This window comes from Meriones unguiculatus, chromosome 12, assembly GCF_030254825.1.
Source record: "Meriones unguiculatus strain TT.TT164.6M chromosome 12, Bangor_MerUng_6.1, whole genome shotgun sequence".
Taxonomy (NCBI): Eukaryota; Metazoa; Chordata; class Mammalia; order Rodentia; family Muridae; genus Meriones; species Meriones unguiculatus.
In genome coordinates, this window is record NC_083360.1 from 77,373,660 (window position 1) to 77,384,215 (window position 10,556).

At 46.7% G+C, this 10,556-nt stretch overlaps 1 protein-coding gene across 1 annotated transcript in view; it reads left to right on the forward strand.

Annotated features, from left to right (window-relative positions):
* The window catches only part of Patj (PATJ crumbs cell polarity complex component), a 302,937-nt gene extending 301,327 nt beyond the window's left edge, over positions 1-1,610 (forward strand). The window contains exon 44 of the mRNA XM_060365928.1: positions 6-1,610. Within this exon, the coding sequence (XP_060221911.1) occupies positions 6-33 (28 nt within the window). The 3' untranslated portion in view covers positions 34-1,610. The remainder of the gene's footprint in view (positions 1-5) is intronic.
* The last annotated feature ends 8,946 nt before the right edge of the window (positions 1,611-10,556 follow it).

Sequence of the window (10,556 nt, forward strand, 5' to 3'; positions counted from 1 at the left end):
CAAAGGGAGCACCTGCAGAGGACGGCTGATTAAAACGAGGGGACCAGACCTTAGCTGTCGACGGTGAGGCCCTGGAAGGTATTGCTCATAAGCAAGGTTCAGCCATTCTAAAGCAGCAGAGAGGGACCAGGGCCTTGACTGCTGCGGTGAGCTGCAGGTGCTGGTCAGGACACAGACTCTGATGGCAACAGGACAGAATTCTGTGGCTTCCAGTCAGGATGCAACATTGCCTCGGCTAAAACTCAGCATCATCCCTGGCTTTGCCTCTGTTTGCAGAATCCGGAACAGAAGTCTCTGCTTCCTTCTCTCATCCCTCGTTCCCATGGAGGCTGAGCTGCAAGCCCCTGTGCTTTCGTCGAATGAATGGAAACAGAGATTTAGCTTGTCATCTTAACCTCTGATTTACCTATGCTGATTTGTCTCTTCAAACAAGCCAGAAAACATTAGCAGTGTAATTAACTTCCTCACAATGAACTCTTCATCCTCCGCCACCTGTCCTGTGTGACTCACTGTCATGTCCCAGTCTCTAGATAGGCTCGAATGTTGGTGATTTTGAGGAGTCTGTTTGCAGATCCTGTCATCTCCTCCGCATTCTGAAAGACTTTGTTTCTGAGTTTCACAAGCGCACACTGCTCAGCAAGTGTGCCTTGATCACACAGGAACAAGTAGCCCTCGGAGTTCTGAGTTCTAGCCATGCTAGCTCACGCTGCTGGGAAGCAGGTCGCATCCCCATTCCCCACCCCGGTAGACCACAGGGGGGAGGTGGTGGGAGCAAGTTAGAGCAGCCTCAGCCTCATTCAAAGTGAGTGACAAGTTCCGTTTGCCTTTCCTTTACCTCCATACCAGCCTGCACAGTGGCTCAGCCTGCTGCGATGTCCAGCACTTGAACACAGAGTAACTGAGCAAATGACCTGGGAATCAGAAACGGACGTGCTTAGCTTGCATTCCCAGTGCCCTCCTCCTATGGGCTGAAGTCCGCAGCTAAGAAAGCAGCTGTGGCAGGAGCATGAGTATTGTACTGTAGAGTGACGTGGGCTAGAAAGGGGAAGTGCTCATCACTGAACACTGTAGAATCTTCTGTTGAAAACAATGAAAGTTCTGTAAAGGGTGAGCCTGGGGTCAGCGATAGACATAGCTCCACATTATTTAACTATAACTCAGTGCTGCAAATTGTTCAATGATTGCCAGAATTTAATAGGCCCTAATTTAAAATGTTATTTAACTAGTGAAGATTTTAACTGAGATTCCCTTTGAGTAGATGTGCATTAACTCTTGTTGAGATATTTTTTGTGGCTATTCTAAAGTGCAGTATGCCTCAATTTTATGTTGACAATATATTTCAGTGGCTGGTATTAAGTTTTTAAGGTTTCCTAGTGTTTTTAGAACTTCTAATGTATCCAAGGTACCTTGTTTTATTGGGATCTCATTTCCCAGTTAATGCGAAGCCTCCAGCCCGTTCTGTGTGAACAGAACCCGCAGGGACGCTTTAAGCAGCGGACAGGAGGGAAGCCCAAATGAAAACGCACCTTCAAAGATAAAGCTGGTAATGCTTTGGAAGTGTGATTCTGCTCAATTTTCACGGAATGGCATTAAATACAGATTTTAAATAATGTGTGGTTGTCATGTCTTTCCTTCCACATCATCCTTTTGGGGAATGCTACTAGGAGTTTATCAATGAAGTAATTTTGATACCTTATACATCAGCTTCCTCAGAGACCTCTTTCCACAGAGAGTGATTGCTGTGCCAGAAAAGGTTTCATGCCCTCAGACCTTACTACACTAAAGAGCACAGCAATGTGCCAAAGTACTGTCCTTAACTACACACACACACACACACACACACACACACACATATACATATATATATATATTTGGCCATTTAAGTCTAGTATTAATATCATTGATTCGAGTTATCCAAAATGTAAGTGAACTAGAAAAATAAAAGTCCATTTCATAAGGGTTTTCTGTATAGATATTTCTAAAGGCGCTAAATCAAGGCAGCTGCCTAAGGTCAGCAGACAGACAGACATGGTGGATGGTTTACACATTTAATCATCTAACTTTAGTTTGTGTTTTGTTTGTTTGTTCGTTTTGTTTTTCAAGACATGGTTCCTCTGGGTATCCCTGGCTATCCTGGAGCTCACGCTGTAGACCAGGCTGGCCTCAAACTAACAGAGATCCACCTGCCTTTGCCTCTCAAGTGTGGGATTAAAGGCATGCGCCACCACAGCCAAGCCCTTTATTTTGTTCTTCAGCTTTTTACAGTGTCCTGTTACAGTATGGGAATCTGCACTGAGGATGTAGCTTGCTTGGAACGCCCTCTTCTGGCTTTTTCTTTAATTTAATTTTATTTTTGTTAATTACAGTTTATTCACTTTGTATCCCAGCTGTAGCCCCTCCCCCAGCCCTTCCCAATCCCACTCTCCCTCCCTCCCTCCCTCCCTCTTCCCCCATGCCCCTCCCCCAGTCCACTGATAGGGGAGGTCCACCTCCCCTTCCCTCTGACCCTAGCCTATCAGGTCTCATCAGGACTGGCTGCATTGTCTTTCTCTGTGGACTGGTAAGGCTGCTCACCCTCAGGAGGAGGTGACTAAAGAGCCGGCCACTGAGTTCATGTCAGAGATGGCCTCTTCTGACTTCTTAAGCCACTTCATGAACATGAACCATATTTGAAAATAATAAAAATTACAGTCTTTTAAAGAAGATTTATTTATGTGTGTGTTTGCCTGCATGAGTCTATACATACCTCCATGTGGTATGTACCAAAAAGGGGGCTGGAGAGATAGGTCAGAGGTTAAGAGCAGTGGCTGCTTTTCCAAAGACCCTGAGTTCAATTTCTAGTAACCACATGGTGGCTCACAACCATCTATAGTGAGATCTGGCACCTCCTGGCCTGTAGGCAGAAAAATAAATCTTTAAAAAGGGGGACAGGGGCTGGAGAGATGGCTCAAGAGGACCAACTGCTCTTCCAGAGGTCCCTGGTTCAATTCCCAGCACCCACTGTCTGTAACTCCTGTTCCAGGAAATCAAACACCCCCACATAGACATACATGCAGTCAAACACCAATGCACATAAAATTAAAGTAAATTTTGTTTTTGTTTTTTGAGACAGGGTTTCTCTGTGTATCCTTGGCTGTCCTGGACTCACTTTGTAGACCAGGCTGGCCTCGAACAGACAGCCACCTGCCTCTGCCTTCCAGAGTGCTGGGATTACAGGTGTGGCATCGTAAAAAAAAAAAAAAAAAAAAAAAAAAAAAAAAAGAGGCCAAAAGGGCCAGACCAGAACCTTGGATCTCCTAGCCCTGGAGTGACAGTTAAGAGCCAGCTTGGTGCTCTGCAGGGCAGCAAGTGCTAGTAGTGCTTTTTAGCCTTATCTCCAGCCTCCAAAATTAAACTCTTATGTGTTTGGTTGGTTGGTTTTTTTGCTTGTTTCTTTCCAGACAGGCTTTTTCTGTGTAGCTCTGGCTGTCCAGGGACTCCTTGTGTACACCAGGCTGGCCTCAAACTCAGAGATCCCCCTGACTCTGCCTCCCGAGTCAGGATTAAAGACTTGTAAAGGCTTGTGCCCCTACACCGGACCCTTAAAAAAAAAAAAAAAACCTTAAAAATAAATAAATAAATGACGGCTGAGCCGTTAAATAGGCCTTTAATGGACCTCTGCTTTCATATTGGCTCCTCTTTCCGAGTTCTTTTCTCCATGAAACCAAGGGCAGAGTTTTACCTGAGTCAGAGTACCTAAAAGAATAAGGGAACTCGGGCTGCTGAAACAGAGCTCCAGGCAAGGAAGGCCCCCCCCCCGTTGAAGCACCTGCTAGGCAGGAGTGCAATCCAAGCAGGGACGCCCCACTTGCTTTCTTCTGCTGCGGGGCTTTGGAGTACAGAAGCCTCGATACCTCGGGCGACCGCGCGGTGGCGCAAGAGACGCCGCGAGCGTGAGGCTTTGGAGCCGCGCTCCTAGCAGGCGGGGCGTGGAGCCTGGCAGGAAAGATGCACCTGCGCTGAGCGCTTTCACGGCTTCTCTCAAGTCCGTCTCAGCCTCACATCGAGCCGGGCTCTGGACAGACAGCGCTGGAAGGAATACAGCCCTGGGAGTTGGTCCCCAAGGCCAAGCTCCGTTGCCTTCCAGTTCTCCCCTTCCCGTTCGCCAGCTGGAGCAGCTGTCCTTGACCCTGCGCAATAACACATGAATGTATTTGCGGTTCGGGTCCCACCCCGGTCCTTCCACGACCCGCACTGTTGGGGAGCCTTGATGCCAGAGCTTTCTTTGTTACTGTATGTGTGCAGCACATTCTAAATGCTACTGAGGATGAACGTGGCCCTTGCGGATTGAACGGTTAATGAAACTGCTCTTTGCTGACAATGTGACTCAGTTGGTAGCCTCACAAAGGGGCACAAAGCTCTGCGTTCTGTCCCTGGCATAAACCGGGGATGGCACATGCCTGGCATCTGAGCATTCAGGACTCCGGAAGATCGGGAGTTCAACGTTATCCTAAGTTACATAGCAAATCTGGCTACGTAAAGGTATGTAACAAACATGTATATAACATATAAACAAACATGAAACTGTTTATATGTAAAACCCACAGAGGAGATTACAATAAAGTTTTTCTTGTGTCTGTGGGATGCATTAAGGCTGACTGTATTAGATTCAGGAACTAGGAACTGAATGAGACATGATTCCAGGACAGACATGGTGGTTAACACCACAGCCCAGCGCTTAGGAGATGGAGGCAAGTGAACTACTGCAAACGGAAGCCAACTTGTTCTACATTGCCACTTTCAAGCCAGCCAGAACGACACAGTGACACCCTGTCTCAAAAATCAAACACACACACAGTCACAACATTCATATACACAGGAATTCATCTTCAAAAAGTGAGATTTGCGGGTAAATCAATAGAAGTGGAAATAGTATACTCACTGCTCTTAACCATTGTGCTACCTCTCCATTCCCAGGGGAGGGGGCATTGTTTTGTTCTGTTGGGTTTTGTTTTTGTTTTTCGAGATAGGGTTTCTCAGTATAACAGCCCTGGCTGCCCTGGAACCTCGATCTATAAACCAGGCTGGCCTCGAACTCACAAGAGATCTGCCTGCCTCTGCCTCTTGAGTTCGGGGATTAAAGGTGTGCAAAAGGCCGGGCTCACTGCCCAGCGTCAATATCTAGTCTTTTTTAAAAAAATATTTTATTTATTTATACAGTATTCTGCCCGCATGTACACCTGCAGGACAGAAGAGGGCACCAGATCAAGTCTCATTATAGATGGCTGTGAGCCACCACGTGGTTGCTGGGAATTGAACTCAGGACCTTTGGAAGTACAGCCAGTGCTCTTCATCTCTGAGCCATCTCTCCAGGCCCCAGTATTTATTCTTTAACAACCTTTTAAAATAAATTCTGCTATGCTCAATGCTTTTTTTTTTCTTTTATGTTTTTTTTTTTTTTTTTTTTTTTCAAGATAGAGTTTCTTTGTGTATCCTTGGCTGTCCTGGACTCACTTTGTAAACCAGGCTGGCCTCAAACTCACAAGAGATCTGCCTACCTCTGCCTCCCAGAGTGCTTGGGATTACCGGTGTGTGCCACAATGTCCGGTTTAGAATGGTTACTACCAATACCTCCACTTTTCCTTCCCTTTCTTTCCTTTTCTCTTTCCTTTCCTTTCTCTCCTTTTCCTCCTTTTTCTTCCTTTCTTTCTCCTTTCTTTCCCTTCCTTTCTGCTTTCCTTCCTTCCTTCCTCTTTTCTTTCTTTTCTCCTTTCTTTCCTTCCTTCTCTTTCCTTCCTTCCTTTCTTCCTTCCTTCTCTTTCCTTCCTTCCTTCCTTCCTTCCTTCTCTTTCCTTCCTTCCCTTCCTTCCTTCCTTCCTTTCTTTCTTTCTTTCTTTCTTTCTTTCTTTCTTTCTTTCTTTCTTTCTTTCTTTCTTTCTTTCTTTCGCCTTGGCTGTCCTGGAACTAGCTCTGTAGTTCAGGCTGGCCTCAAACTCACGGACATCTGCCTGCCTCTGTTTCTCGAGTGCTAGGATTACAGGCATGAGCCATTACACCCAACTTTACCTCTACTTTTCAAGTACAGAGGATACAGGCAATTGCTCCCACGTCCAGGCTGTTCTAGATTCTCTTTAATGATTGCACAACTTAATTTTAATCTATACTTTCATCCTTACCCTCTATCCCTTCATTTAAAAGGTATTTTCTTAGTAGTTTGTGTGCACGATGTGACTGTGTGGACACATGCATGTCACAGTGACTGTGTGGAGATGAGAGGACAACTCTCATATCAGTTCTCTCCTCCTGTGTAAAGGGATTGTAACTCAGAACAGGGCTGCTGCCTGGCAGGAGTGGTGCACGCCTTTGACCCCAGCACTTGGGATGCAGAGACAGGTGGATTTCTTGAGTTCAAGGACGGCCTGGTCTATAGAGCGAGTTCCACAGACACCCTGTTTCAAAAAAAAAACAAAAAAAAAAAACAAAAAAAAACGAAAACTAAACAAACAAACAAAACATGGCTGCCTTGGCAAGAGATATCATCCAAAGACCTTTTAGGTCTATGTGATCTGGCTGGAATGCAGACATGAGCAGATCTCAAGGCCAAGTTAGTACAGAACAAGTTTCAGGTAAAGAAAAGCTTAGATCCAGGTGTGGTGGAACACGCCTTTAATCCCAGCACTCAGGAAACAGAGGCATACAGATCTCTGAGTATCTAGCCTGCGCTGTTCAGGCAGTTTGGTTGAGTCAGGGGGGTGAGAGGCAGTACAGTGGAGATGAGTTTGTAGCCATTCAGTTCACGGAATTCACAGGCAGTTTTTAATGAGAGAGTTTTACAGGTTGAAGAGAGATAAAAACTAGACACAGGTAAAGACAGAACAAGCCAGAGAATGAAAAGGAGCCAGAAGAGGAGTTTGAGCCAGAACAGCTGAGTTGAACCAGCTAGCCAGGGTTTGGAAAAAGCTAGAAGGGGTGCGCTTATTCAGCAGTAAGTTTCAGAGACTGGAAACAGTCTAGGCCTGGATTAGATTGTTTGGAGCCCAGAGGCTTCCGGGACTAGACCAAGGTTAGTAAGAGGAGGCAGTAAGCCTCCAGAAGCTGCTCTAAGGCTGCTTTGTTTACTGGGTTTCAGGAATAAAGCTCAGCCCGCCAGGGCTACAAGGCAAGCTCTTCCACGACTGGATCAGCTCACTCCCTTTCTCTCTTTGATGGTCATTTATTTGTTTGCTTAGTTTGGTTTCTGAGACAGAGTCTCTTCTAGCCCAGGGGGCCTCAAACTCTCTGTGTAGCTGAAGATGAACTCAAGATCCTAACGCCCCGGCCTTCCCCTCTCGTGTTCTGAGAGCACAGGCTCCTGCTGTTGAGGAAATGAGGCCAGTTTGTACAGCTCGGGGGCAGAAGTCTTGTCTAGCATAAATGTGGAAGCAGAAAGAATGAGAAAGAGAAATTAGGGACTGGTGAAGCTACTCAGATGAAGGTGCTTGCCACCAACCTTGATGGACTGAGTTCCAGTCTAGGGATCTACATGGTGGCAGGGGAGGACTGATTTATGAAAATTTGTCCTCTGACCACCACACAGATGCTGTGGCACGCTCACCCACACCCACACAAATAGACTAAACATTAATAAAATGGCGTGAAAATAAATCCAATTACATTTCTGCATGACTAACTATACTCTGAATTGTTCTACATTCCTACAGTACGCTTACTTCTGCTCTATCGCGTGTCTTTTCCTGAACCATAACTGACATTCAACTTTGATTGTGCGTTTGTGTATGTTCACGGGGTGTGTGTGTGTGTGTGTGTGTGTGTGTGTGTGTATTTTGCTGAGGATAGAATCTAGAGCACTTCACTTTCAAGACAGGTGCTCCACCTGTAGATTTTCTATTACTTAATTTTTTTTATTTAAGGGGCTCTACTGATGTGGTAGTTTAAACGAGAATGGCCCCCATTGGCTCATTTGTTTTAGCAGTCAGTCCTCAGTTGGTGGGACAGTTTGGGGAGGACTCAGAGGCATGGCCTTGTTGGAGGATGCATGTCACTGGGGATGGGCTTTGAAGTTCCAAGAGACTCTGGCAGGTCTGGGTCTCCTTCTCTCTCTACCTCGTGGCTGTCTCAAAACGGAAGTCCTCGCCACTGTTCCAGAGCTGTGCCTGCCTGCCAGCTTGCCCCCAGGCCTGCCACTATGGTGCTCTATTGTGAAACTGTGAAGCCCCTCTAAAACTGGAAGCCCCCTCTTAAGTTGTCTTGGTCATGGTGTCTCATCAAGCAATGGAAAAGTAATTAAGATAATAATGTTGAAGAGGAAGTAAAATATTAAAAAAAAAAGTTCACTGGCATGAACTCAGTGAGGTTTTACTATCCGTGAGCTAGTAATCTAATACAGCCCACTTTCCACTTGAGCCCAGCCCCTCAAAACCCCAGAGTTTCTAACTTGGGACAAATGCCTGGTACATCCTTTTTGGTTTTTGTTTTGTTTTGTTTTGTTTCTTAATTACACTTTATTCACTTTGTTTCCCCCATAAGCCCTTCCCTCCTCCCCTACTGGTCCCACCCTCCCTCCCCCTTCTTCATGCATGCCCCTCCCTAAATCCACTGATAGGGGAGGTCCTCCTCTCCTTCCTTCTGATCTTAGTTTATCAGCATTGTCTCATCAGGAGTGGCTGCATTGTCATCTTCTGTGGCCTGGTAAGGCTGCTCCCCCCTCAGGGGGGTGATCAAAGAGCAGGCCAATCAGATTATGTCAGAGGCACTTGGACACTGAACTGCCCTGGGCTTTTGTTTTTTTCTTTAACTTTTCACAGCTTAGTTTTGTTGTTGTTATTATTATTTATACATCCTTCTTTTTAAAATCTATGTAGCTCTGCTGGTCCTGGAACTCGCCACCATGTCCAGCAAACCACCTGTCTTTTTTAATCTGTCTTTCTGTCTGTCTGTCTGTCTATCTTACTAAATCACATGTATGGTTGGTACTCTCAGAGGTCAGACAAAGGCATCAAATCCCCTGAAACTGGAGTTACAGATGGTGGAAAACCACCGAGTGGGTGCTGGGGATTGAACCTGAGTTCTCTGCAAGAGCAACAAGTGCTCTTAACCACTGAGCTGTCTCTCTAACATCAGCCTTCTTTTTCCTGTCTTTCTTTTCTTGTGGTTTTTCGAGACAGGGTTTCTCTGTGTAGCTTTTGCTATCCAGGACTCATTTTGTAGACTAGGCTGATCTCAAACTCACATAGATCCACCTGCCTCTGCCTCCCTGTGTGCTGGGATTAAAGGCATGCACCGCCATGCCTGGCTTAGCACCAACTTTCTTAATCCTGCAAAAAACATGGCTCACATTTAGCAGTCTTCTGTGGCACGAGGGTTGGCCTCTCTTATTTCCTCATTCAACCAGAGACTGTAGCACATGCTAGTCATAATTTTGGGTGCAGCGACTAAAGCGTTAGTGAGAAAGATACAAGTCTTGTCTGTTTGAAATTACATCCTCGAAGGGAGTGGGGAACAGAGAGACACGGAAAGGAGATGCAGTCATTGAATAAATTTGGCTCCTGACAACTGGGAATCAAGAACAGGGTGAATGAAACAAGGCATGGTGTGCGCCTGAAATGCCAGCATCTGGAGGACTGGAGCAGGGGAGTGCCTGGAGTTTGAGGTCCATCTGAGCTACATAGGAATTTCAAGGCTAGCCTGGGCTACATGGCAAAAAGTTTGTATGAGTGTGTGTGTGTGTGTGTGTGTGTGTGACCAGGGTACTAGGATAGAGCTTTGGCATTGGAGGTAGTGTGTCTTCCTTAAGAAGAGTTGTCTCAGAGGCCAAATTCAAGATATTTGGTCTTGTTTTATAGAGACCGGTTTCCCTATCATGCCCAAGCTAGCCCCAATGCCTACGTACAAAGGGATCCTCCTGCCTCCAGATTAGCTGGAGGTCTTTAGGCAATGCCGTCATGCCTGCAAGTGTTAATCTTTGACCTGAGACCCGAGGATGGAAAAAAAGGACAGCTTTGAAAGAAGTGGGAAAGAACGGACCGTTGTCCTAACTCATTTGGAAAAGTGCTGGCCTTGCACACACGAGCCGCCTCCCGCCCCAGGTTGGCCCCTAGTCCCCGACTCCTAGGTTCACAGGTCAGTAATCCCTGCTCTTGGGAAGTGGAGGCCAGATCAGTTAGTTACTTATGGAATTACAGCTTAAGGAGATTCTCTCAAAACGTGACCCTGGGAAAAGAAGTCACAGAGAGACAGCACAAAGGCCCTGGAGCAGAAGCGTAGAGGGTCAGAAAGGTAGAGGGGTATCCGAAGGACGTCTGCCCCATCGACTGGCGGAAAGGACAGCGACACTGAGGCTCTCTCCCTGGCGCTCGGTGCTACTTTCGTGGCGACCAGAGCCTGAAGTCAGGACAAGGATCTGTGTGTGTTTGCGCGCGCGCACGCTCCCCGGCTGGTTAGCGAGAGGCCGGAGAGCTGCGTGGAGGCGATTGGAATTTCTTACAAGATCTGCGCCCCAACTGGCCTCGGGAGCGCAGGGGTTATGGGCGCGGGCCACCCTGCCCCGCAGGCTCGGGCTCCGCCGAGTTTCGGGAGGG